Genomic DNA, 26,760 nt, shown 5'->3' on the forward strand with positions numbered 1-26,760 from the left:
AAAAGATCAATACCCACATAGAAAAGGCATTGAAAAACAATTTCACAAAACCTTGGCTAAAGTTGAGTAGTAAATTTGAGAACAAAGGTCACAAATCAAAACCTGTTTGCAAATTTATCGACATTTCACAAAATACGTGTTGGTCTGGTGGTATTACGAATTAAGTTTGACATTTATCCACTTTTGTTTCCAAACTTTTTAAAAGGCAACCTTTGTTAATACCACAAAGCGACACCGTTGTTTTCCAAACTGAACACTCACCTTTGTGTATGCGTGCTCGATCACAGAAACCAGTTGAGTCGGGTTTATGTTGCGGAGAATTCTTTCCGCGTTTTCCGAATCGTGGCGACTTTCCATGATTGCCAGCAGAAGTTTGCTCGCATTGTTCTGAAATTATTACCACAATAAAAGCGCATTTCCTCACATGACCCACGACAAAACTATGACCATACCTTAAGTTGCATTACCAAGTCCATTCTTTGACGTCCGAGTGGATTGATGTCGTTTAAGATAAGAGCAATAATTATGTCGATTCCGTTTGATTCGTGACTTGCAATTGCGTTCTAAAATATACAATAAAAACCGTATGGGAAAAACGCTATGGAAGTTTCACGTATGGACTGTTATAATAGTGTTCATCAAGTCGCATAATTGCAATCTAGTAACATGAATCCCTCGATTTCAGCTGCGGGTCTTTATTAAACATTCACACAATACGATGCTTGAGAGGGAACATTATGGCATTTGGTGTTGCAAAATGCACAAATTGACTGTTACCAATTATAAACTTTAATAATATACCTGGTTCTCGTGGCAAGGTCCTTGGCAGTATTCAGTCAAACTTTCCAATGTTTGGTTGACGAGATCGACATTGTTTTCATTGATGTATAGACCGAGCAATCCTAGACCACCGGTCGTACTTCCACAAATACAATCCAAAAATTTCAAACCATCACAAACGAGGTTGTAACTGTTTTTGTTCGGTTGACATCTCAAGAATTTCTGCAATACAAATTGCATTTGTCATGAGTCTACGTTTGAGAGCGTTTCAAGATAGTAAGTGTTTATGTTGGCGTTGACAAATTTGGACTATTTATTTACCCTTGCTTCCAACATTGGTAGTCAAGAAACACAACTTATGAGTAAATGCATAAACCATTTTCTCCCTTCGTTTATAAACGAATGCATACATGCATCAAATGGACAATAAGAGGTTTTCGATAAGACGAAAGGTTTATCATAAAGCAACATAACATTTTGCATTAACCTGTAACTGGGCGTTGTGGTTTTCACATAGAAGTTGAAGAAATCGTAAGATTGGTTTCATGATGCTAATCACGGGGCTCGGCGCTCTGTCGTCATCACGCCGTTCATTTTCACCTTTCACAAATTAACAATATTTTTACGTTTTAAATCAAAAGTGACAAATAACAAAGTGGTCATCGTTATTAACTTTGATGATTTAAAACACTGCATGTACTTTTACTCCTTTAGCGCATTCGGACTCGCTATTGCCACCACGCGGACAACTAAACGCTTAGTAACGTTCCATACATTTAATACATGTCACAAAAAATTTTCGAATCCATAGTATTTAACCCACAGTGAATATAATACTTACCAGCGGCAGCAACAGATTGGGCTTCAGCAGCAGATTTGCTTGCAGCATGAGGTTTCTGAACATTCTGAAATGCTCTTCTTGTTTGTTCTGCAGCATCAACCAGTTCGTCTTTTAATTCGCTTGATAACTGTTGACAAAATTAGATATTGGATTATATACATAAAGATCAAAACAAAAAAAGTATGATAAAGACACTGCAAAAAAACAAAAATGCATTGCTCCTAAAAGGGTTCTTACTAGTCCACATAAATAACAAACCATAAAATTTAATATTAAAATTATATTTTTTTTTACCTTTTTTAAACCGTCTCCTCCAATGTCCAAACCACTTCCATGTAAGCCTGAGTTGGGATCAACTGCTCTGGTTAAAAGCTCACCTGCATGCAAATCAGTGAAAATAAATAAATGAAATAAAAATAAAAAACCTAATGCTTACCTGCATTGACAGTGGAGGAATTTTTTAGTTCAATTTGGGCTGACTCCATTTTTTCGTGAAAAACTTGGAAAAACTTTTCTGATCCCTTTTCACCAATTAACTGATTGAAGAAGGCCATCTATAGAAGCGAACAGTTAAAATTTCCATCAGAGTGCAAAACACTATTTAAAAGCTTACCTGGTTGTCATGGTTACCCCCTTCTAGAAGTGCTATTCCAAGTAAAACACTTTCATGGAATATTTTTTCACTGTAGTTGCCAATAATGAGGTTGATAACAAGGTCAGTAGCACCTTCTTTTTTCAGATGATCTTGTACTTGTTCGAGGGATAACTCTGTCCTTCGAAAAATGCTACAAAAAAGAACCATGTTCGCAAAAAATGCATGGCAGAATATTGAGACTGAATCACTTTTAACCACGTTATGTTGCACAAAACATCTAACAGTAACAATATAACTAAAATGATCTGCAGTTAGAACCTTGTACTGTTGTTAGAAGAAGAACTTCCACGTTGAGCCAAATCACGCAGATGAAGATAGTTTGAACCATAATATCTTGAAAGCAAAATTTGACGAAGTGCTTCACCCTACAAAACACAAAATTGCTAATCATTTTACACCATTAAGTTTTTAATTTTCGAATTATGAGCTTACCCTTCTCCGGTCCTCCAAACTGGTGCCACGAATCTGTGTTTCAGTTTCCTAAACATAAAAGTACAATAAGTTGAAGTTAGGCAAATATAAAATACTAAGTATAGATGGAATCAAAATGAAGCAATAACCAGCATCTGAACATCCAACTTAACAACATTTACCAACAAAGAACAGGCAATTTAATTTTAGCTTGTCATCACCATTCAATTCACAGTGTGTTATTAAGATGTTGTGAAAGTAAAATTTAACACATGGAATGACAAACATAAATCAATCAACATTTCAGTTGATTATATATTATCACCACAATTCACCATAAAACATTGTACTATTTATGCTTTCAATGACATATTTTACAAATCATATTCAATCGTTGCTAAAAATATTTAAATCAAGTCCATTTTAGTCATCTTTACACGATTCCACTTCTTCAAAAACAAAGTGTTAACATATTAGTGTAGAAATAACTGTGTTAGATGGATCAGTTAGCTCTGAACATTCAGAATTTTGAAAATAAGGAAGTATCAAAGAAAATATCACATAAAGATGCAAAAGTTTTATCAGCCCTCTACAGGCCATGCAGCAGGCCACTATTTGATTTCAGAATAGATCAGGCGCCAAATACATGCATTGCATAGATATTTTAACCAGGCAAAAACACCCGTTAGTTGTATGAGAAATTTCAGCAAACACCAGCAAGTTATATTCCATTGAGGAAATAAGGAGGCAAACATAAAAGTGCAATTAACCTCTTCCCAGATGCTGTCATTGTACACGCTATTGCTCTAAAATAAAATAGCAGAAGAAATTTATTAACTATTGATACATAGGCATTATTGTTTCACTTTAGATGTCAAATGTGCAATAGCATGGTTCACAAGACAAGAATTACAAGCGCAATTAGTTTGTTTAATTGCTATTAAACTTAAAACCATGTCAAGCTTGAAATAGTTTGTAAATCAATTTATCAGCTCTTTAGAATTGTGATTAGTGAAACAGCATGCTAGATACAAAGCACTTTTGCTTTAAAACACGCTTAAAACATTAACTTTCATTCAGTTTTATAAACCTTGTTTGTGAAGTTGATGTGTACTGTCATCATCTCACGAAGAGTCTGCAAAACCTTGATGCAGAGTTTTTCCTCACGATCCTCGAGCAATCTTTCGGTGTGCTTTATCAACCTTCACAAATATGGAGAATTCATTTTCTGCCAATACTTAACCAACTGACTTCCAGAAAGTTGAAAGACAAAATTTTATTTCTACTGGGGTTTGCATCAAACTAAATCAATAAAGCTAATTTAACAAATGGCTTTCAAATCTCAAGCAACCATTTAGCAATGTTTCTTCTCAGGTTAATGGAACCTTATAATTATTGAGGTATCTAATTTGTAGTTGAACCTAACAAAAAATCAACAGATTAAAAAAATGCAAGAGTAAAAATTGCAGCAAAGTGTTTAATTAAGATTTTAAAAATATGGATTTCTTACTTGGATATAAATCCTCCACCTTCACATTGTTTTCTTGCATCTGTGTCAATTGGAAATAGGAGCTCTGGCCTGTGTAATATATCAACTAGCACTGAAAGCTCAGCTTGTACTAATGGATGGAGTTGATTTTCCAACACAGATACAATATCCTGTAAACCTTCAATGATGTCTCTGTAACTCTGAAATAAGTTAAAAAACATACATGTTTTTTTACACTAGTGGGTCACAGCCTTAAGTGACTCTGATTATTGCGTGAATCCAGAATAAAAATGCAGGCTAAAAAACACTTTTAACAGACAACTATATTATTATTACTATTTAAAAAAACTACAAACCACAAGCTAGAGCAAGTAAACCTACTACTGTAGTAATGAATACACATCTAGGGCTAACTTTAACCAACACAATTAGAATTAAGTCTTGCAATGAAGCATAGCACACAGATTTATATTTGAAAAAATACCTGCAGATAACCTATCTATTTACATTATTTTTCAATTCATAATCTATATTTTTAACAATGTAAGCTATTGTGTATCTTTGTCCAAAACATAAATAGGTGTTTTTCATGACGGAAAATGCTGCTTGACTATTAAAACAATAAAGTAGAGGTTCTTGTGTTTAAATGAGCCCAACAAATACATCTGCCACAACCACAAAACCTGAAGTGATGTTTTTTTCTCCAAAACGCGTTTGTTGTTGTGTGATCGTATAATGTATTTTTGTAGGTTGGCAGTAAGTGGAAAAAAGTTTTACAAAAATATTCATTTTCTTAACAAAGATATGAAAAATCTTTCGTTATTAAATGACTGAATTGCAATTAACTAGTTCAGGTCAGGGTTAGATTAGTGACAGGCAAAATGCAATTTTCATGTTGTTTGTTAAATTGACCTCTTTTGGAGTAATAGCCCGCTAGTTTTTGGTCAAGGGTACACACACTTTTTTCAGCAGTCGAGCTACTTTTAAAGTTATAGTGATCCACTCACCAAACATATGCAAAACATATATTTATTTACAAATAAACTAGTGATTCTTCACATATATACACTTGTTAAAGTACCTTGCATGATAGTTTTTGGTAGGAAGCAAGTTGGCAACCCTGGCCCTGTATATCAATCAAGTGATAGGATTTATGATAAGCTGACATCCATTTTGTAATGTCATATGTTCTACCAATACTACAATCAACATCCTTAGCACCTCTGTTTTGGGAGGTTATGGGCATACAAAAATAACCAATCCTATTTTAAAATTGCACCACCATTAATGAAAAACTAAAACTTACAGTGATTTCAAACCACAAAAGTTCATTACCACTTAGTAGATGTGGATTGCCATTGTTTGTTCCATTTTAGTTATCCCTAGTAGTCGAACCATGTCTCATTGTGTTATGCTTAAAATGAGTCCCACCTGATTTGCCTCATTGCAAGTCTCTTGAATCATGTTTATTTGTTTGTTTTATCTTTGTGAGCTGGTGACAATTTAGTTAAAGCGGTCTGGTTTTACTTGGTTTGAGCACTGTCGCTTTCTGAGGAGACAGCCAGAACAGAATTAAAACCTACAACCTTGTGAACAAAAGGCACTTGTCCGCACCACTCATGTGTGGAAATTGATCCTAAATCAGTGGTTTTCAACCAGGGTTCAATAAAGCCCTATTGTTTTGTGAAACCCTGACAAGAATTCCAGAAACTTTTGGAGCTCCACAAGGATTATTGTAAGAATTCAGGGATGATTTAAATGAATATATTTTGTGCTGAGAGTATAAAAGATTTCATGATGCCAAAAATCTGAGTGGGCACTAAAATTTAACCGGTGCACTAAAAAACATATAATACAACCCTAGTAAGAGTAGGAAATAGTTGTTTTGTGTAACTGGAAATCTTTAAAAGAGATGTGGTGTCCCTACTGTTGTTTTCAAACCTGGCTGTCATGGGACTCAGTTCCAGCCTTGAAGAGATGACGCCGTGACAAGAATCGACGCATTGCCTTCTCGACATTGCTCATTTTTGATTTCCCTATGTCACTCTGCAACTCGGATGTAATGGCAACACCTTTTTGGGATGCTGGAAATTTGTTTTAGACAATTATGGATCAACTGATTTTACTATGTAAACATTCGCGGAATGTTTTTTTCAACATAATATTGGTTACATCAAGTCATCATTATCACTGTGTGTTAATTGTATCATAACATTCCACATAAGAAATTAATTGAACTAAATTGAAGGGAAATCATGTCCAATAGAAAAAGGAGAAAGGTAGTGCAGGTAATAATTGAGTGCTCAAAATGAAAACAGCCAGTGCCAGTACCATCGCAACAACAACACCCATCTTTGCAGTGATGCACAAAAACAGTGGATTCATACAGCATTCAACCTGGTGTTGTTCTTTTAAGTGCTTTGCCAAAGCCTTCTAAGTGTGCTAAGCTTCATTGCAAGCAATACTACTGACATGTAAAATGTTTCAAATTACAGTTTGATTTAAAAGTAGTGGAGCATGTATTTTGGGGGAGATGACTGTCCAAACGAACCTGTCCGGCAACTGCTTCAGCATCTCGTCTGCTAATTGTAGCAGATCTCAAACTGCGGAATCTTTGAATGGCTCCCATGACATTGGGCCTGTTAACCACCTCATTTACCTTACCCTCTAGGTTTCCTGGCATAGCGATGCTTCTTTCTTTGGCTTGAAATCAATGTGGACAAAATTAGAGTCCTTATCTCAGCTGCAGTAATTACGGCGACTTTTGCAGTGCCACTTATGCCAGTACTATGAAATAAGCCAACACTTTCAGACATGGGGTTGTTAATATAGCAGAGCAAATATTGCTTCAACATGCAATGCTTCTATTTAGTCATGCTGGTGCAAGCGTGCTCATGCAATAATACAAAAGTGAATCCTGACCAAGAATCTTAATGCTATTCTGCAGTCGGATGAGATTTATGATGTCCTGCGGCAGCACAACGTTGCAGGTCTTGGCTGCAATAATGAAGCAAACAAAAGTAAGCACCCACTGGGTTTGCATGATGACCTTGATCCATTACATGATAAAACATGAGCATGCTTTATAGTTAATCACTTGTTAATTCTGTTGAGAAAAATCTCAAAACAAAAGCATTTTTCAATGACAGTAATAAGGGTTAGTTAAGCTGTTAGTCATGCCTCAAACATTGAAAATTCGGCAAACAATAGCAACATTGTTCGCGACAAAAACTGCACAAACAAAACTTACCAACTTCAGCCATTTTTTTAATTGTTTCTTCAAGTTTTGGTTTGTACTGAGTTAGTAAGTTTGGACTTTGGTACAATGAAACAATCGCTCGAAGCAACTGTACATACGTTGTCTGGCGTGTCTAATAAAAAAATAATGTTTTCTAAATCAACTTTTCAACTCACAAAAAAAGTAATGCATAAATATGAAACATTAAATATATTCAGATGTGGACACTTGATCTGTTTTTATCAATGCAAAACTGAAAAAAGGTTCACCTGAATGAGGGTAGTAGCATCAGAAAATGGAGAATTGAAAAACATGGTAATAATTTCCATTACAGTCGTTGCAAGGTACTCTTGAGTTTTGCGGTTCAATTCATTATCTGCAGGTTCTGATTGAACCTGTTAATGAAGCAATAGTGATGATTTCTGACAAACCACAACTTGATCAAATAAAACACTAAAATCTGTATGATATGTTACTATTGTTTGTGTTGCTGTTTTATTGAACTAATACGGGGGCGTGCAACATAAGGCCGCGGGCCGGATCCGGTCCGCAATGGGATTTCGAGTGGCCCGCAGACAGTTTTCGGTCTTACCTGATAATGTGGCCCGCAGCCACAGTCTGCCGCAATCCCCCCACTACTTGCTTACTACGTTAAGTTATAGTTGTAACGGACAGTAAAGCTCCCCAATAGCAAAAAACCTTCCCGCCGTTGTTACCATTGCACCATATGCCCATTGTTACGACATAACTGCCAACCTTGTGTGTGGCCTACTTTCACGGTTTCCTTTGTTTCCACATGTGCACCCTAGTTAGTGTTTCAGCAGTATCTAAGTCTGTGGTGTATGCATTAAATTTGCTGTGGTGAATAATTTTATGTTATATTGTTTGGACTGTATTGTAATTGTGACGTTCTTGATTGTATTTGGTTTAGGTGGTCAAAAATCCGTTTTAAATCACTGGATAAATACGCGATTAATGTAGCAATTCAGGAATCCGGTCCGCCAAGTATTTCATTTTCCCATATCAGGCCCGCCGACTGGAGAAGTTGCCCGCCCCTGAACTAATAGCTACTCTAATTTAACTTTGTTCTCCCACCAAACCAAAAGCGAGTGCTAACAAAATCACAAATATTTACATGTCTTTTGCTCAAATTATCGTTACTTTAGGCAGGCATTTTGAAGGCATTGAAAAAATGAGCGTAAAGCAAATGTTATAAGTTGTTTAAAATAAAGCCACACAATAACCTTTTTCATGTCGATCATAAAATATTCAAAGAGTTCCCAAATATGCGATGATGAATAAATTTCCTTCATTTCAACCTCTGTATCCACATAACAATGATTGAGAAAATTGACATATGCATTTTTCACTTCTGGTGTGCAGGCCTCATGTGTTACCACCTACAATACATGAAACAATATATGGTTGAAGCATAAAATTGCTTTGTAACATGGGTGTTGCATAAACTGTTTTTGTTGACCTGTCTGATATCATCAAGCGGAAGAAGGCTGTGGCATTTAATTTCTGTGTAGACATTTTTTCCTTCTGTGCAGTATGCTGAAACAACCATATTAAGTTAAAATAACAACAATAAAACATTCAAAATTGTCTAATAAAATGTGTTTATTAGATATTCACAAAATATCTCATATTCATTAACATTTGGTATATATTGGCATTTTATGCAAACATTTAGCATTATTTATTTTAAATGTGGATTTAGTTTGTAAATTGAATTCAAATGTTTATGCAATTCTAATGTTGTTCAGTTATAAATATTTTTATGTAGTTTTATACCCAGAAGCTGAACAAGTTCAATGTGATACAACAATGGACTAAGTTCATCATCATCCATGTCTCCTTTGTGGAAAGAAGAGTCAAGTTCTTCTTGAAGACGACTTCTTCTTGCATGTTCCTTCATTAACTCAACCAAAAGCTTAAATGACGCTTGGTCATTGTAAAACAACAAGACCTGGAAAAGAGTACAAAACTGAGGGCTGAAAATATGACAGTTTTCAACCTAAAGGAAACATTGGCAATCCAAAAATCATCCGCTTATTTTTGTTTGTACAGACAAATGCTTTTAATCTTAAACCCAATTTGCCAAGAACTCTTATGTGATTACCCGTTATGTAATATACTGACATTTAACCAGAGTTACATTGGTTTTGATGTGATTCGATGAACACATTTAAGCAAAAACATCATAAAGAGCTTTTACCACATATCTATTTACACAATAGCCAAGTTTAGGGATCCATAAGTAACAAATACATAAGTTTGGTAAAATGTCAAACATTATTCAAAAGTTTATTTATGGGGAAGGGTGGCTATAATTAATACCTCTTCACCAGCTTGTGTGTTTACCAACTCAGCCATCACCATATCTTGACATCTTCGGTTGTGACCTTTGCCCTCTGACTTAATGATAGCCTGCAAAAACTTCAGATATTCTGTCCTCCTACCATGGCTTTCTGTTCAAATGTAAGCTAGTGTTAATGACTGACTCAAGACACAAGATTAATTAAGTAAAAGGACCAACCGATACAGTGAACAAAATGTTGAATTACTGCATGCGTGACTTCATTGCACAAAGCCACATTGTCCTGGAAGATTGCTTGCATGGTTTGAGCTTCAAGTATCTGAAATCAAAACACAACATTTAGATATATTTTGTAAGCAGGAAATGTTCGATTGGCAGAAGGAGTTTACAGATATCTTTTCATACCCCTGGAGTCATAAAAAGGTTGAGATTTTTGTGCAGAAGAACTTGATTCTGGTGATTTCCTTTGCAGAACACTTGCAGAAATTTGTGAGCACGCTTCATAATGGAATGCATTTGGCTGTCGCTGTTTCTTTCATAAGATATCTGGGTAATTTTTGCACACAATAAACATATTTGTATTGTAGTTAGTTTGATAATAAGCAGCAATTATCAGATAACCAGTCTACCTAAATTAACCAAATGAGTCAATCAATAAAGCATCAAACTGTGATACAGGTTTCTTGTGAGTGTATACACATGCTCTATGGGTAAAAACATTTTTGACATTGCTCCTGTAGAAATTTAACATTGCATTTATTGTGGAAACATGTTGTCAGGACTAATGATTTGCAGTCCACATGTACTGTTTCACTGAAATGAGCTGGATAGAAAATATCAAGAAATCAAACATTGTAACAATCAACTTTTTTTGTGTTCATGCAAAGAAGTCATGGTCAAAAGGTTTTTAAATTTTATATTTTTATGTTCTTTTTTAGAAGTACAAATTAGTAGAAAGTACAAATTAGTACATCAACGCAAACTTCAAAAGTTTTGTCCATATCGAATTTACATTATATTGTCTTATATTTATAAAGGTAGTAAAAAAACATAAAAATACTCCCAATCTGAGAATTGAATCTCTAGGTTTAACCTCGAAAAAGCTGTGCAAGGCCAGTTTTGAAACAGTTAAAACTTTTCCTAGAAAACCTAGACAGTATTACAGACACTGACAAAATAGAAAGATATTTTGCAGCAAAGGTATTGATAACAAATTGTTGTTCAGTGGCCGCTGAAGATCGCTGTGTAATCGCCGAATGACCGTTTAATGGCCTTTTGACACAGTTTTCAATAGCATGCAGTTCCTAGTGTTCAACAATAATGTTTCTCTTAATTTACACATAACTCACCAATTGTTTCTGGAGTACATAAATAAGTAGCTAGATTGTGACCAAAAATCATTCTCGACTGTGTTCTGCACTACCTACAAGTTTAGGACTTTTCGTCGCACGGTGGCAAAACTAACAATGACCATTTAATGACTCTTTATTGCATCTTTGGAAAGCGTCCAGTTTTTACATTCATGTTAATCAACAATGGTTGCCTGATATGTATGAAACTGAAATATCATTAATAAAACTACATAGCATTATTGCACTGATGTTTTATCATCAAAAAGACTGCCCCGTAAAATGTCCATTCATGCATCAAGCAGCAATCTCCCATTATACATTAAATTGCCACAATTACAAACCAGTGAATTACTCCCTTGGTCCTTCCAGTGTACACATATTATGGGCTGCAAAGGTAACCATTTGGTCGATTGAGCCAAAATATTAAATACTAAACAAGTAACCCACCACAAACAATTGTTTAAAATTTTGTATTTCAGACCTGAAGGAATGGGAAAGCTAAAACCGAATATTTCGAGGTTTAGGGGTGAAAAATGGGTGAATCTCATCAAAAGTTACAATATTCTTTGGAATACCTTACATTGCACAAACAAACAAAGCAAGAAACTCCTAGACCATGTACTTTAGTAAGTACAGCCGTTTTAAAAGTTTACGTTTTGGGGAACTGTGGGTGAACCGCTGGGTCATTTCAGGTCAAACTTCAGAAAGATCAAATTTGGATCAACAACTAACATCTGTGTAAATTTGATTAAATTTGAAGCACTCTTTCTTGGCCAAACACTGGACACAACCAGCGTTAGACGGAAAAAAGAAAAAAAAATCTGGACAAAAACAATATGTGTCTCCTTCAGGGAAGGGGACCCATAATAAACAGAGTAACATTAGTATGTATAATATAGTCATTCACCAATTTTCCTGTTATGGCAAAGTCAATGAAAATCTGTGTAAGAAGGATGCTTAGTTACTTGTGTTAAAGTTACCTGCAGTAAATCAAGTACTGCACTGTGAGCATCCATGTTTCGCAGTAAACGTTGTTGTTCCTTGCATGGAAGCTCATTTTCTCCAGACACACAAAGTTCTGTGAGCTTTTTTAGTATCTAAAAATAAACATGCACCCATTAAAAAAAATTATCTTCCAGTCACACATAAACAACAATTATTTATACTTTATTTATTGTGTTGTAGTTTTTGAAGGATGACGATGATATGACTGGCTTGTGAGTATCAGCCACACCAGAATCAATACTTTCATCTCGACTGGGAAACTGTAACAAAAAGTTTGGGTAAAACTCAACACAAAGAACTAGATGATGCTTATTATCAAAATATTTAAACATGAATATGACATATGGTATTAGAGTCAGGAAATTCACAAGTAAACACATGAAATGAGACAATTCACAGCAGGAGTCTCCAATGTGCGGCCTGCGGGCCACATCTGGAGGCAATTTTCTGTGGCCCGCAGCGTTCTAAGCAAATGAAAAAATATATAATTTCTTGGCAAATATGACCAAGTTTTCTTTGGTTTTACTCACATCGAGTGTTCAACAAAGGAAAATTAATGAAACGTTTACCCAGACCCACACCCATCAATATCACTACATTAAAAATTACAAATTAAACCTTTGTGATACATTAAATGTACAATAATTATTATGATAAAATAATGCAAACCAAGTCTGATCATCAAGTAAACTTCAGAATCTGTTGAGTTTTGGGATTATTGTATAGCAAGGGTGGGCAGCCTTGCAACACAGTATGTAACAGTAAGTTTTGCATTTGTACCGAACAAAGCCTTTTGTTATTACTTGTTACGTACAAACGCAAAATTGTTGGGTGTATGTGAGCTTGCCTTAAAACAATGTGATAAAGTTGTGTTTGAAACTGTGAGAGTGTGCATGATTGTTAGTATCCTAAGCAAAGCTGTTTAAACGTAAACTTGCTTGGAGGAAGCCAGTACTGTAGTTTACTTTATATTGTACATATTCATTTAGAACAAATATATACAAATTAAAGTTGAGTTACACTATTTTATTATTGCATGACAGCATGAGCATAGTTGTGGCCCGCCCCCCCGCAATATCTCTACTTTTTTGGCCCACACATGCAAAAAGTTTGCTCACTTTTGCTGTATAGGTTTAGCTTAGGGATGGGGAACGTTTAAGTTCAAGAAAGCCTACCAACAATTTATTTGACACTTGTGTAGGCCGCATAGACTGTTTGGAGACCCCTGATTTAAAGCTTGTGTAAAAATTAGGGAAATTACAGTTTGTTTGATTTCATGACAGATCACATTGTAAAGTTGTGAAACAAAATCTGGATGAAGTTTTCTCAATTTCCAATGCAAAGAACAAAACTGTACATTACACATAAACTACAAGCAATTGATTCATACAGGCAAAATGCTGTTGTTCCAAGCACAAATTGTTTTTCATGCAGTGAAAACTAGGTCAAGTTCCAAATAATTTCAAATATTGGTTTTTTTTTTGAATTTTCATGACAGTTACTTACACTTGCTTGCTGACTAAGTCTGGAGCGATGCAGGCGGGGAGGCAAAATGCAAATATCACCCTGCATCATTGCAAATGGCAAGCATACGAAGTTTGTAAACAAAACATCACCAAAGAATTGGGCTTAAGCAAGGTATTTACATGCCATAAAATAAGCTCAAAACAGTAGGCAAATAAGTGAAAACATAACCAGTATGTTTGAGGAATATTTTCAGCAAGACAAAATTACAGAAAAAACTAAACACGAGGAAAGATCATTATTCATTAATAATAAAATACTCAACATTATTCATTAATAAATAATAATAAAAAAGTGAAAATTTTCGGTCATATGCTGGAAATAAGAAACGGCCATTATAGGCCAAATGTGCGTTTAGAAAACAATATCTGGTAAATTTAAAAAAGGGTTTAAGAAGACTAAATCAATAAGCTTATTTACACAGGTAAACAAGTATCTAATATAATATTAGCACCAGCATTCAAATTTGACACGCAATAAAGGTTAGCCAAACTTGTATAATTACTTTTATCAAGAGCCACTCAAACATATTTGCCTTTCAGTGCTTTGTGTGACAATAGAAGCTTATTTAGAGTGACATTTTCATGCTTTTGAATAATGATTTCTTTAAACTTTTGTTGTACAATACTTTGGATTGTGTGGGCAACTTGGCACTGCGGCAGTGTTGGCATTTTAAGTGTAGATTGACCATCCTTGCAATATGGTTTAACCAAAAAAACCTTAATTAAGCAATAAGCTGAATTTCTGCTACTTACCGCAGGCATGCTGGATACAGAGCTGCTAGTTGAATCTTCCCTCCGTGCATCCCGTGATGCAGGCTCATGTGATGTTTGTGAGCTGGATGATTTTCCTTTTAGCACCCACAATTCGCTTTTTTCCACAAGCAGTCTAAGTTGGTCAAGATTGGATTTGATTCCCTTGTAATTTTCATGTTCATCCTTTGTGACAAGCAGCTGCACCTAAAATAGTTGCGAACATTCAAACAGACGGCAAACAATGCAAATGATGTTTTTTTGTAGTTTGTAAAATTGCGACATAACAAGGTGATTCCTGACGAAAACATACGTAAGTCTACTTTATAATTCCAGAACCAACAAAAAAGTGATCAAACACACCACCAAAATCTTTCTAATACACTAAAATAGATGCACCATACCAGCCTAAAAAATACAGGTTTATATTGAATATGCAGCCAAAACTCTAAGGAGTTTCAGCAAGACAGTCAAATCGTAAACCTGTAATAATCATGATGCCAAAGCTTTTTATCCAAAGACCAAGGCAGGGTTTAAAGGAACTCCTAACATAGGAAATTAATATTGCTGTGCAGTTAGAATAAAGGTTTTCATTCAAATTAAAGTTTATGAAGTATATTTTTGTATGATTTCAACAAGGCATTTGTTTCATAGTTTTTATGCGCTCAGTGCATGGATTTCAGACCTTGGTAGGAAAGAAGTTCGGCCCACACATCTCTCTCTACCTAAAAACTTTTAAAGTGATACATCTTCTGGTCCCTTTTACAAAAAAATGTGAGAACAGTTTTTGCTTTGTCCTTGTAAAGTTTTGTTCAGCTGTCTGTATCATCAACATTACAAATTTCAAGACTATTGTGATCTGTCCATCATTAAGCTGTTTAGAAGTTGTTGCAGCTTTCTATGATTTGCCTTCACAAAGACGGTAGTAGACAGTGACAATACATGACCATCAACAGTGCTTGATCAGAAACAGGTTCAGAACCACTGGTTTAATACAACTTGTACATTAAAAGTCAGCAAAGAACAATAACTGTCCAGAGTTTGACCAGTGGCTGATAACGATTAGGCAGTAATTTGTTTGTGGTGCGGTTGTCTATAATGTGACTTTATTCTGATGTTGCTGTGCTAGTACGCATACCATGTGTGAGTTTTATTTAGCGATGTAGATTGTTTCTAAATAGCAATTCTATTAGTTCACTTTGACTTACATTTTTGAAAGCCTGTAGCACCTCCTGTCTTTGACTAAAATGTCGAAACAACAGTTGTAAAGCACCAGACACTAAAGGTGGGTAGTCATGCATGACCAGGTGAAGTAAAACTCTGAGAAACATTCGACCACCATCATCATCCAAATCCAAACCACTGCTTTCCAACGAACCATCAAATATGCCTTCAGCTTTTGCTGATATAATGCTTAAGTTGATCAATGGTGGAGGATCTATAAAATGTCACTGTCTGTTTAAAGTAATATTGAAAGGAATTGCATTAACAAAAACAAACACATAAACCTTAAATGTTTAGGTTCTAATAAGGTATTTGGGACAAGCCTCCATTTAATGTTCAGTGTATGATACAAACCACTAAAAACATCATTGAGTTTTTACTTGAGGGATAACATTAACACCACAAATGTTTTAAAAAATCTAAAGTTGCTGTAAATTTTTATTAAATATGAAGCAAAATATACTTTGTCCTTGGTTTGTCATATTGTTGTTTCTCTCGTTTGCTTCATTTCTTTCTGCTTTGTTTTCATCAAACTCTCTTTTGAAGATAGATAAAAGACTTGAAATTCTGTAGTCAAGCCTGACATCCAAAATAAACTGTAACACAAAAAAAACATTTGAAAAAAATTCAGAAAAACAAAAAAAACTACTTCTGGGGCAAACACTTACATGCAAAATTTCAATAATCTTCAATTTAGTCTCCAAGACATGTTCATCATGTGAGTTAGCACTGAGTGATGCTGGGGCCATTGAACTGTTTGATGATGAGTCCCCTCTATTGGTTGCTTGTTGGTCGAGGGAACTTCCCATAGCCAAGGTACTAACCATCACAGCAATACTACCAACACCCCGGCTAATAGAATCAGGATCTGCAAAAAACACTTTTGTTACGCAATTCATATGCAGATAACAGGCTTGTCAAGTCCTTGAAACCTGTTTGTTACACTGACATGTTCCATACAAAAAGTATTTATGGGTCGATATTTTAACTAATGTTTAGAGACATGATACCAGTTTATGATAAAGATCCAGGCAGTAAAAAACTGGTCGACAAAGCTTGTAACACCAAAACTTTCCAACTCAATGGAGAAAGTAAGCCAGGAGATTATTTGCTGCTCTGTTCACATCAACTAAAACTGGATCACTATTGCAACGAACTGGAGATGAATTTTGAAACCCTTACATCTTTTTTATTTATTTCTTATTTGAACCAAAATTTTTTTTATTCGAGTTTAAAATGTGAGACGTACTGTTTTGCATCATTCGTCCTTGGCCGAAGACATTATTTGCTGACACACCATTGATACAATCAAGAATTTGAAGCAGAGTTCGTGTGAGACTTAACAGATCAGCAAAACTGTAGAAGCCAAAGTATATGAGATGTCTTGCCAAGTTTACCACCTGTAACATATATAACATGACATCATAATGCTGCAATTATGTGAATCAAGGATTGTTCTATTGCTGCTGTAAAAGGAACATGAGATAGATCAATAAATACTCACATGAAAACTAAACTTGCATTGATCCTTGGAATCAGCCTTGCAGCATTAAGACAGAAAAAATAGACTATAACTTATCACTGTTTAATTTAAGCAAATGTTTTTAAATCCATTTTTACAAAAGAAATACACACCTCATATGTCAACTTGTTTTCTTCCCGGTTTTTGAAAATCCAGGCATTGTTGACAAACCCATTGAGATATTCTTCAACAAATTGCATAGTTGGAACAAATTTTGCACAGTCTCGTCGACTTTCTGCATTATCGTATCTAAAAATAAAAATGTAGTTCAATTATCCACAAAATAAAAATGGTAAAACTTGGTAAAATTTCAAGAATGGTAGAATTTCTTACCCATTAATTGTAATTTGATTTGAAATTTCAGACCAAAGTCGTGCATACTGGACAGGTATGACAGATTCCTGTGGATCTCTGTCTACATGCATATGCAACATCAACTAAAATCAATCAAAACAACTTATTGACTTATTTAAGTTTAATGATGAAAAGGCCCATGGGAAGTGATGTGGTGCTTCCTTTGGCTGATTGTTTTTGAACAGGTCAACAATTTTGATATAAAGTGTACACAACAAAAGGAGTGATGATATCACCGCTGACCAAAAATCAGCACTACTATGTCTGCTACTTATTCATCAACCAATCATAACACAAAAAAGCACAAATTAATTATTTGATAGCACCAATGTAAATCATCTTTAAACAATGAAGTTATGTGATCTGCATTAAAAATGATTTAATACCAAAACAAATTATCGTACAGTTTAAATGCTGGTGTAAAATGTACAAAATATTCATCGCTTAATTAAAATAATGTGTACTAACTAATCGACTGTGCAGAAAAATCAAAACCCTACAAAAGTCAAACCTGCACAAAGGAAGCACGCAGGTCATAAGGAAGTTGTGTGTCTGCCATACATTTGAGAATTATTGGAATAGTAAGTTCCCCTGAAATTGGATTGATGGCTAAATATTGTCGGTCCAGGCACATTTTGCTGAACAAATCCAGTTGATGCCTAGACACAAAAATGATCACAATATCAACACAAACATTGCTGTATTGATTCAATAAACAACTTACCGATAATATTTCAACCATCTTCTATCTTCTGTTTCCTTGGAAGAAGCCAAATCTCTAATTCCTCTCTCCACCACTTTTCCATCACCATACTTTAAAACAACTGTCTCCCCCTCATCAACATCAACAACCAGTCTGCACAAACCAGTTGGAAATGAAACTACAAGTTCCAAAGGTAACATGAAGCAGACACATGTTGCTTACATTGTTTCGATGAGAATGTCTTTGTTTTTGTCAGCAAGAATATTTCTACAAATTAGTTCCTGGGTTTTCGGAATTGCTTGCTTGTTTGTGACACACAGATCAGCCAGATAATCTAGAAACCTAAAAACAGACTTTAAAATAGTTTGTTTGTTTTTATTTTAAGATTTTCTTATATATATTTGTAACACATCAACTAGAAAAGTGGCTTTCTGATATACTTCCATTTATATATTCTATACGATATTTACCAATTTACTATACTATACACAATTTCATCTACATATATGATTGTTTTTGCAAGCAAAAACGAATGGGTCCCCACACGCGTGTTTATGCAGATTTACGGTAAACAAATGTTGCGGTTATTTTTAGATTCTCAAGGACAAATTTTTCACAAAGCATTAACTTAACTTTACAAAGCATTTAGTTTTTGTCCGTATTTTTTTTTGCATCACAACACACATTTTCCTAGAAAGCCTTAACTGTTATATTAGACATTATATATAATAAAAAAAAAAAAATTTATAAAAAAATTATAAAAAAAGTCGTTTGCTACAAAGGTATGCATAACAACTTGTTTTTCACTTAACTTTGTTTCGCAAAAACGACCGTTTAATAACCTTTTGACACTGTTTTTTAACCTTAGTGTTCAACAACACCGTTTAGCCTAATTTATACATGACTTAAGTACTGATTCTTGAATTGATTTGTCAAAAATAAAGAAGATACGTTATGACCAAAAATTCTTAACTGTGCTGTAATGCCTACAAGTTCATGTTTAGTGACCCGTTGTTATGCAACGGCCAAGCTGACAATGAGAATTTAAAGACCATTTATCGCGGCGTTAGAAAGAGTTAAGTTTATTTTTTCATATTTATGTTGATCAACGACGTTTTGCCTGACATAAACGAAACCGATGTACGTTTATCGAGTTTAAATTACGTCTTAGGTGTAAAACCTTCGCCAAAACAGAAAATGCACATGATAAGTCCATAAAACGACATAGCATTGCTGCACAAAAAAACAGCTGATTTCTAATCACCCAAATGACTGTCTCGTAAAACGTCTGTCCGGACGTCAAGCTGAGCACTCCCGCTCTGCCGCCTTAATCGTGAACCAGTGAATTCCTCCCTTGGGACTTATATCTGACTGATAGCGTACACATATTATGGGTAGTAAAGGTAGCTGGAAAAATTTTCAATACTAAACGAATACTCTGCTTAAACAATTGTTAAATTTTTTAAATATTTCTGCACCATAGGGCTTGTATTTCTGGCCTAAAACTAAAACCGATTATTTCAGGGTTTAAAGGGTGAAAAATGGGTAAATCCGTAAAAAAGATACAAAATTCTTTAAAAAAACCCTACATTGCACCAAACAACAAAGCATAAAACTCCAAGATGCTGTTCTTTAGTCAGACAACCGTTTTAAAAAAGTTACGTTTTTGGGGCCCGTGGGTGAACCGCTGGGTCAATTGGGGTCACACTTCAGGAGGATCAAATTTGGATTATTAACTAACATCTCTGTAAATTTGAATAAATTTAAAGCACTCTTTCTTGACCAAATGCGTCTCACAAACCAGCGTTAGACAGAAAAAAAAATACGGACAAAAACAATACGTGTCCCCTTTAGGGAAGGGGACCCATAATTAACAGGGCACAGGTGAACAACCTTTGGACAGCTTGAAAAGAATTTCTATTGAAGGCATAAACAAACCTAGGTTCTCGATTTTTTCTCACAAGAGCCACAAAAGTTTCTATTTCTGTGCCAGTGATATGTTGTTCCAGTAGCTTCCTATTGTTGTGCAATAGTGCAGTGATTGTGTCTTCAGCCAAAATGTCATGGCCAATTTGCTGTTGCATTAATCCGAATGACTTTGCAATATATTCCTAGAATGATGCATCAAAAACTGGTTTAAAATATGCTTTTCACAAAAAAACCTTTGTTTTTTGATACCTGGTTCTTTCTGTAATCCTGTGTGGAGTGTCTTAAAAGTCTGTAGCACAATTTTAACATGTGTTGGAAGTGAACATTTTTCTTATCGCGCAATTTCTCCAAATGAAGAAGAGCTCCATCACCAAAATCCTTAAATGGTGTCTAAAAATGTAGACACTTGTGTTGGCTTGGAGTTATGTACAAAAAAGCAAATATTTAAACAATATCATTTTAACATTTGGACAAGCCCTTGACTTTTAGATGTTTATCAGGTGCTAATTTCATAAACTTTCCAACATGTTATTTATGTCACTGACAAATATATCTCAGCTTATGATTTATTGGCTCGATGCTTTTACATAAATATATCTCAGATCAACAAATTGTGGATCACCTGAAGAATTTTAAAAACTTGCTTCAAAATGTTTTGTTCTCGAAGCAACTTTTGCCGTTCTCTGTCAGGATCAGTGATCATGACATCAAGTGCATCCATTGCACCACGCGGTTGCCGAGCAACAAAGAATATTAGATCTTCCAGTAATTTGATGACAAACCTGTGAAAAACCTTTTAGTTTTTTGTCGATTTGCTTAAAGTAATTGAAACAAATACTAACCTTCGTTCATTGACATTAAACTTTTTAACTTCCATGTTTTTTGAGCAATCACCCAAAACCTTACTGGCATCATTTGCAAAATCCAAGTCCCTGACTTCTTCTACATTTACGTTGACAATTGCAAATGCTTCCTTGTCTTCTTTGTATTTGCAAGTTCCAATCTTAATTAATGTGAAAAAAACATCAAAAATCATGATGTAACATTATTATGGTTATTGCCTGATATCTTTTTAGTAACCTCCAGTGATTATTTGGAAAAGTTCAATTTTCAAATTGATTATACATAAGCTTAAGTGTAAAAATTCAACAAAAACATAGTTACACACTTGTTTGTAATTTGTTGGATTTTTTATGTTTTGTATCACCTAAATAGGCAACTAAGCAACAAAAATAAACCTTTAGCATAACAGGTCGATCTTCCTCCTTGTCAATAGGAATAGCTGTTGAGTGAACCCAAGTATCAGTGCACAAGTGCTTTAATCTCACATAGGAATTGGAAGGGACCAATGCATCAGATTTGGTAAGGGAAGTTGGATCCAACTCGAAGATTGAACTAACAAACAGAAACGTGTTACATGACATCCAGGCAAGTGTAAGTGTGTTAAGTATGGGAAGAATGTGACAAGCAGTCAAATCGTTACATAAATCCATCATGGAGACTTTTTTGGTGTTGTACAAGGTTAGTTAATGTGTCAAGATTTGTAATAATAGAACCATATGTAAACTGCACCAAAAATAAATAGTTATAATTTTGTCATTAGAGTCTAGCATTAGATTGCAGTAGTTAAAATAAATGTAATAGTTAAAAGAAAACAGCAGCTAATTAGTACATTGAAATGGGTTAACAGGGTACAGATGCAATCATTGCGGTTTAATGAATTAATGTATGTCTGCTAAGTGATACCATTACACAAACATGGCAATGACATTAATTGTAATGTATTGTTGTTTGTTTTAACTTTTTAGAGTAATTATATTAGGTCATTCCTACTCCATCAACTTCAATACATAAAGCCTTTTATGAATGACATATTTTATTCAATTACTATCAATGTTCAATGTCTTATTATTACAAATTAAACTGGGTAATGCATCAACAAACAAGTAACAGTATTTTAACAATTAACTTCATCCTACTGCTATACAACACAGTCCCCTGGTACATTCAAAATTGCAAACCCACATCAAATCAGAAATAGATAAAGCTTTCAAACAACTGGCCGACAATCATCGGACTAAATGTGCAGTCACATGCTATATCAAGTTTCTAATAAGTACATTAGTGTGTTGAAGTATGTTAATAACTTTATGCAATTTGGACATTGTTTATTAAGTTGACCCATCACAGTGACTTGCCATAAATTGAAGATGTTTTCTTGGCCTGTGAATGATTTATTGCACTTTTATGACATAAGAATTGAAACCCTACTGTTATTTGACCCAGTTTTGACATTAAAACAGGATTTCCATGTTTTGTTGACGTCTGTGTAAATGATTGTTCAAAAATACTGACCTAACACTACTCGGATCTGGTGTTGCAACAAGACAATATGACATTCCTCCTGGAGGTCCTTTTGTTCTTGCTGCACGGGAAGCATCCCTTTCCGAACTTCCACCATTGTCACTGTCCCCAACCTAAAACAATAAAAATATTGTAAGTCTGGTTTTACCTCCATCGCTTCATGCACTTTTATAATGCATGACCTAAAGTAATATTCTGTTCAAGCATTTTTGTGAGCACAATGTAAAGTATACTGGTTTTTAAAACTGATTTTAAAAAAGTGTATATTTTGCAACAAAAAACATAAAAAAAACCTTTGGTAGCAACAACAGAGTTGTTGTTGGTACAAACCATGCACAGATGGTTAAACTAAGCTACATACATAGGTTCATATAACATGTATCATGCTGTAGTCAAGTACACCACAGTGCATAGCAGGCTTATTTAGGCAAACAGCGTCAAATCAATCGCTTTTCACTTCCTCTGTGTTACACAATGAGTCACAAAATATTGTGGCCAGCAAATAATAAAACCTACATGAACTGAGCCTCTTCTACACAATGTTTGTGTCACAAACAGATTTTTTGACTACTCACTTAGTCAAAAAAAATAAAATGATGAAATAATGAATTCTTTAAAAGCATAATGATTAAATGTGATATTTTGTTGCTAAACAGTGTGTTCAAACAATCAATGTCGCAAAACACCTTAAACAAACCAAAGTACTTTTGCTGAAGTGCCACTATTTTCATACTTACTGCAAATAGTTGGGACAGAAAACCTTATGATGATTTAAGGTTGCTATATATTGTTAAAGCTTTTTATAAATGAAATTCAGAATCGAAAGATTAAAAATAATATGCCACTTGTCCCCAACTGTGATAATTTGACTGATTTTCAGTCCCACACCTCTTTGCTGCTTTTCCTAAAATGACTAAAAAAATATTCACTAGGTTATGGTGTGTTCCAATGTAGACATTTATGTTTCTGTCAAACATAATGAAACATGCAACTGCAGTTGAGCTTGTTAATGATGGACAATGTGTTATTGTGTGCATTTGTGATGTGCAAACCTGACTAGAGCCTGAAAAGGAACGTGAACTGCTGGGAATGTAATTGCGTGGCGAGGGAGATGACAAGCCACCAGATGGAGAATAAGAGCCAGTAGAATCAGTGTAAACATCTACGCTGTTTTTTGGATCCCAGTCTGTATCATCCTATTATGGCAGAGAACTAAGTTTTTGGAGAGCCAATTATTTTCAACTTATTAGTTTCCAAAACCACCTTTGGGAATATATAATACCAACTGGGACAGGAGGGATAGTGCAAGGTAGAATACACCAGAACTACATTCTCTAAATGTCTCCTGAGTAATGAATGCATTAGCCAACAATCTATGGATCAATACAACACCAATCAAACATACTACACTGTGACAGTGAAATAATGCAAAAATATCTTTTTACAAATCTTCACAAATACATGCAGTTTCCTTGTCTCTCACACTCAGACACATAAATAGATGAAAAACAATAACAGCTAATATATACCTTTGCTGCAAGGTAGTTTCCAGAAGCCAAATGTTTGAAACGAAACAAATTGTTCCAATGTCCAGCACCACCCTGACAAGGGTCCTTCTGTACAACCTGAATGTGGACAACTTCAGATTTAAAACTTGTGCAGGTACTGACAAAAAATGAGTTGAAAGTTCGGAAACTGTTACAAGTTTACAGACGAAAAATACAGTTTTTAACACAAAAGTTATATTTAAACCACATTTCAGCTTGTTATTTTCAAAAACTACATGCCTCAATTTCCCACAGGGCTTTGGAGCTTGTAGCAGAGGTAGCTGACATTCTACCAGTTGTGCGCAAAAATACATGAAGATTTTTTCGATATTCATCACAAGTTAAAAATTTTTCTTGCTCAGCATGAAACAAGCGCACAACATCTCCACCCTTCAGAGCATCAGTTCTATTAAAATGTAAAAACAAACTTTCACACCAGATACAAAAAGAGTTCACTTCATGAGTAATTTAGTTTCAATTTAATTTTGCAAATAAGTGAAATTATTTTTGTCCACACACTTCAGCCTTAGGACACTCGCACAGGGACTCTGTTTACATAACTTTTAATTTGTTTATTTGCGTTAGGTCTAGCATTGCAAATACAGAGTGATAGTTTACCAAATTGAATGAAACAAGTAATTTATGACCAATAGCCTTAAAGAGGTTTGCATTACTTAATATTACAAAATAAATAGTAATCCCACCGATCATCTTCCCAAGACATGAAAAGAACAATTTTCCAACTTGTGTTACAACTAACAGAGTTAACTTCCTTGCAACCAGGGTTATCAGCAAGTTCACATTTGCTAGCATGAAGTGGTTGGCCAGCATTAACAGGCATGATCACAACTTTGTCACCAATCACAACCTATGTTAAACAAATAGTTGCTGAAAGTATTTTGTAAAACATGTAGATCAGTTATTGGCAGCTATTATATTTTAATGGTTTCAAAAAAACTGACTATATCCAAATTTGTGACAAAATACATTTTACAGTAAAGTGTATTTTGTATGTTTGCTTGTTATATTGTACACATAAAAGGAAAAAAAATATTGTACTACATACATTGTCCCCAGTGGATCGTAACTTGTAAAATAACTGAATGTAAAACCAAGATCCTTCGTTTCCATCAGGATCAAGGGAAACACGCATTGCATTTTTCTCCAGTAAAGCAGGCAAGCGTTTGTTGACTGTCAGATACCTACACGCATTAACAAATTGTGTGTTTGCAAATTTATCTGCAATTTATGCTTGACATACATCTTCAAAACACATGTCTTACTTATTTGATTTCAAATGTAGTAGTTGCACCACACTGCCATATTTGACAACTTGTCCCAACAGCTTTCGATTTTCCCTTTCATTCTGCTCTTTTTCAACACTTGCGGACTCCTAAAACAGAAGAACAAAAAAGTGTTATGTTTGTTAAAGTATTGAATGTAGATGTATATTTGCATTAGTAACTATTCATTAATAATATCAAGTGACATTAGCTTGCTTTTTAGTCTTTTACCTGCAGACGTTTCATAATAACTGCATCAGCTATACGAGTTGTACCAGACTTCAGAGTTTTCCAAAATTGTTTTTGAGCATTGTACCGATTCATCGGACAAATCTTAAACAAACAATCTGAAATACAAAACAACTATTTGCCAGACACATTATTACAGATCATACAACAGTGTAAAACAAATGTGTTTTGAAGTTGAGATACAATACTTCGGTGTACTAAAATGATTACATTCAGACATGGAAAATACCACATGAACTTTCCAAATCTCCTGCAAGATGACCTTAAGTACAAAACCCAAATACACATTTACCTCTGAACTTTTTAGGGGGTGTTTGAAGATTTCCTGCATCTGGTTGTACAACACATCTGTCGTCCACTAGCCTGCAACATACATGAAACATAGCTACCCCGATTTGGGCAATACTAGTAAAAAAATCTTACCCCAGTGTTGAAATAAATCCACAAACAGAATCCGAACCAGATCCTTCTGCATAAAGGGAAATAACATCCCCAATGTGTAAAAAACTTGATGTCATTTTGACGATGACTATTTACATAAATGTTAATTAAATTAAATTTGTCTTTTAAATAATGTCATTTTAGTATTTGAGGGTGTGCCCTGATTTGCCCAAATTAGACCTAAAAATGAAAACAAATGTTTGCTGTTTACACATATTGGGAAGAATAAAAAAAATACCCATTGAGACATTGAAACATGACAACAGTCACAAATTCACATGAATCATCAGGTCCTTACACATAGATATATACTAGTTAGTGCAACATTGACAATATATGATATCAGTTGTACCAGTAATGAATAAATTTAGTACAATATAAGGCATCAGTTTAGCAAAAAATGTACTATGTGTATTATGGCATTTGTGCAATAGGTGACGTTGTTACATGAATAAAACAACACAAATACCAAATCATTAAAAAACACATTACTCGCGCGGTAAAAAAGATTAGCACCATTTTAGCACAGTTTTTTTCAAGTTCATTAACTTGTTAAAGTTGTTGTCACAAGAACATGCAGGAACTCTTTGGTTTGAAAGGATTGTCAGGTGGTTTAACCAGAAGAAAATCCCGTCCCTGGTTTTCCATGACATAATTTAACAGCTGTGAAGCTGCATTTGACACCGGAATCCTATCAATGCTTTTGTGGTATCGCAGTTCATCCACCAGCTTCTTTGCACTTTGCAATGAACAAGAAAATGAAGAATTCATTGT

At 34.7% G+C, this 26,760-nt stretch overlaps 1 protein-coding gene across 1 annotated transcript in view; it reads right to left on the reverse strand.

Annotated features, from left to right (window-relative positions):
* The window catches only part of LOC145225478 (inositol 1,4,5-trisphosphate-gated calcium channel ITPR1-like), a 33,284-nt gene extending 6,736 nt beyond the window's left edge, over nucleotides 1-26,548 (reverse strand). Inside the window, exons 1-49 of the mRNA XM_080092187.1 lie at nucleotides 25,969-26,548; nucleotides 25,838-25,908; nucleotides 25,528-25,643; nucleotides 25,297-25,406; nucleotides 25,080-25,215; nucleotides 24,718-24,881; nucleotides 24,254-24,419; nucleotides 23,996-24,091; nucleotides 22,458-22,579; nucleotides 21,341-21,497; nucleotides 20,945-21,105; nucleotides 20,725-20,884; nucleotides 20,352-20,492; nucleotides 20,112-20,284; nucleotides 18,396-18,515; nucleotides 18,195-18,326; nucleotides 17,982-18,129; nucleotides 17,450-17,553; nucleotides 17,230-17,365; nucleotides 16,844-16,994; nucleotides 16,263-16,462; nucleotides 16,058-16,190; nucleotides 15,579-15,808; nucleotides 14,374-14,577; nucleotides 12,256-12,354; nucleotides 12,070-12,186; nucleotides 10,143-10,283; nucleotides 9,957-10,056; nucleotides 9,758-9,888; nucleotides 9,212-9,386; nucleotides 8,895-8,971; nucleotides 8,659-8,814; nucleotides 7,684-7,809; nucleotides 7,427-7,547; nucleotides 7,099-7,173; nucleotides 6,728-6,879; nucleotides 4,198-4,376; nucleotides 3,778-3,889; nucleotides 3,458-3,493; nucleotides 2,709-2,756; nucleotides 2,535-2,641; nucleotides 2,235-2,406; nucleotides 2,058-2,175; nucleotides 1,916-1,998; nucleotides 1,622-1,748; nucleotides 1,268-1,380; nucleotides 802-1,002; nucleotides 453-563; nucleotides 262-387 (exon numbers count right to left, since the gene is read on the reverse strand). Of these exons, the coding sequence (XP_079948313.1) occupies nucleotides 262-387; nucleotides 453-563; nucleotides 802-1,002; nucleotides 1,268-1,380; nucleotides 1,622-1,748; nucleotides 1,916-1,998; nucleotides 2,058-2,175; nucleotides 2,235-2,406; nucleotides 2,535-2,641; nucleotides 2,709-2,756; nucleotides 3,458-3,493; nucleotides 3,778-3,889; nucleotides 4,198-4,376; nucleotides 6,728-6,879; nucleotides 7,099-7,173; nucleotides 7,427-7,547; nucleotides 7,684-7,809; nucleotides 8,659-8,814; nucleotides 8,895-8,971; nucleotides 9,212-9,386; nucleotides 9,758-9,888; nucleotides 9,957-10,056; nucleotides 10,143-10,283; nucleotides 12,070-12,186; nucleotides 12,256-12,354; nucleotides 14,374-14,577; nucleotides 15,579-15,808; nucleotides 16,058-16,190; nucleotides 16,263-16,462; nucleotides 16,844-16,994; nucleotides 17,230-17,365; nucleotides 17,450-17,553; nucleotides 17,982-18,129; nucleotides 18,195-18,326; nucleotides 18,396-18,515; nucleotides 20,112-20,284; nucleotides 20,352-20,492; nucleotides 20,725-20,884; nucleotides 20,945-21,105; nucleotides 21,341-21,497; nucleotides 22,458-22,579; nucleotides 23,996-24,091; nucleotides 24,254-24,419; nucleotides 24,718-24,881; nucleotides 25,080-25,215; nucleotides 25,297-25,406; nucleotides 25,528-25,643; nucleotides 25,838-25,908; nucleotides 25,969-26,063 (6,429 nt within the window). The 5' untranslated portion in view covers nucleotides 26,064-26,548. The remainder of the gene's footprint in view (nucleotides 1-261; nucleotides 388-452; nucleotides 564-801; nucleotides 1,003-1,267; nucleotides 1,381-1,621; nucleotides 1,749-1,915; nucleotides 1,999-2,057; nucleotides 2,176-2,234; nucleotides 2,407-2,534; nucleotides 2,642-2,708; nucleotides 2,757-3,457; nucleotides 3,494-3,777; nucleotides 3,890-4,197; nucleotides 4,377-6,727; nucleotides 6,880-7,098; nucleotides 7,174-7,426; nucleotides 7,548-7,683; nucleotides 7,810-8,658; nucleotides 8,815-8,894; nucleotides 8,972-9,211; nucleotides 9,387-9,757; nucleotides 9,889-9,956; nucleotides 10,057-10,142; nucleotides 10,284-12,069; nucleotides 12,187-12,255; nucleotides 12,355-14,373; nucleotides 14,578-15,578; nucleotides 15,809-16,057; nucleotides 16,191-16,262; nucleotides 16,463-16,843; nucleotides 16,995-17,229; nucleotides 17,366-17,449; nucleotides 17,554-17,981; nucleotides 18,130-18,194; nucleotides 18,327-18,395; nucleotides 18,516-20,111; nucleotides 20,285-20,351; nucleotides 20,493-20,724; nucleotides 20,885-20,944; nucleotides 21,106-21,340; nucleotides 21,498-22,457; nucleotides 22,580-23,995; nucleotides 24,092-24,253; nucleotides 24,420-24,717; nucleotides 24,882-25,079; nucleotides 25,216-25,296; nucleotides 25,407-25,527; nucleotides 25,644-25,837; nucleotides 25,909-25,968) is intronic.
* Between the last annotated feature and the right edge of the window lie 212 nt (nucleotides 26,549-26,760).

Source organism: Phallusia mammillata, chromosome 4 (assembly GCF_965637545.1).
Source record: "Phallusia mammillata chromosome 4, kaPhaMamm4.hap1.1, whole genome shotgun sequence".
NCBI lineage: Eukaryota > Metazoa > Chordata > Ascidiacea > Phlebobranchia > Ascidiidae > Phallusia > Phallusia mammillata.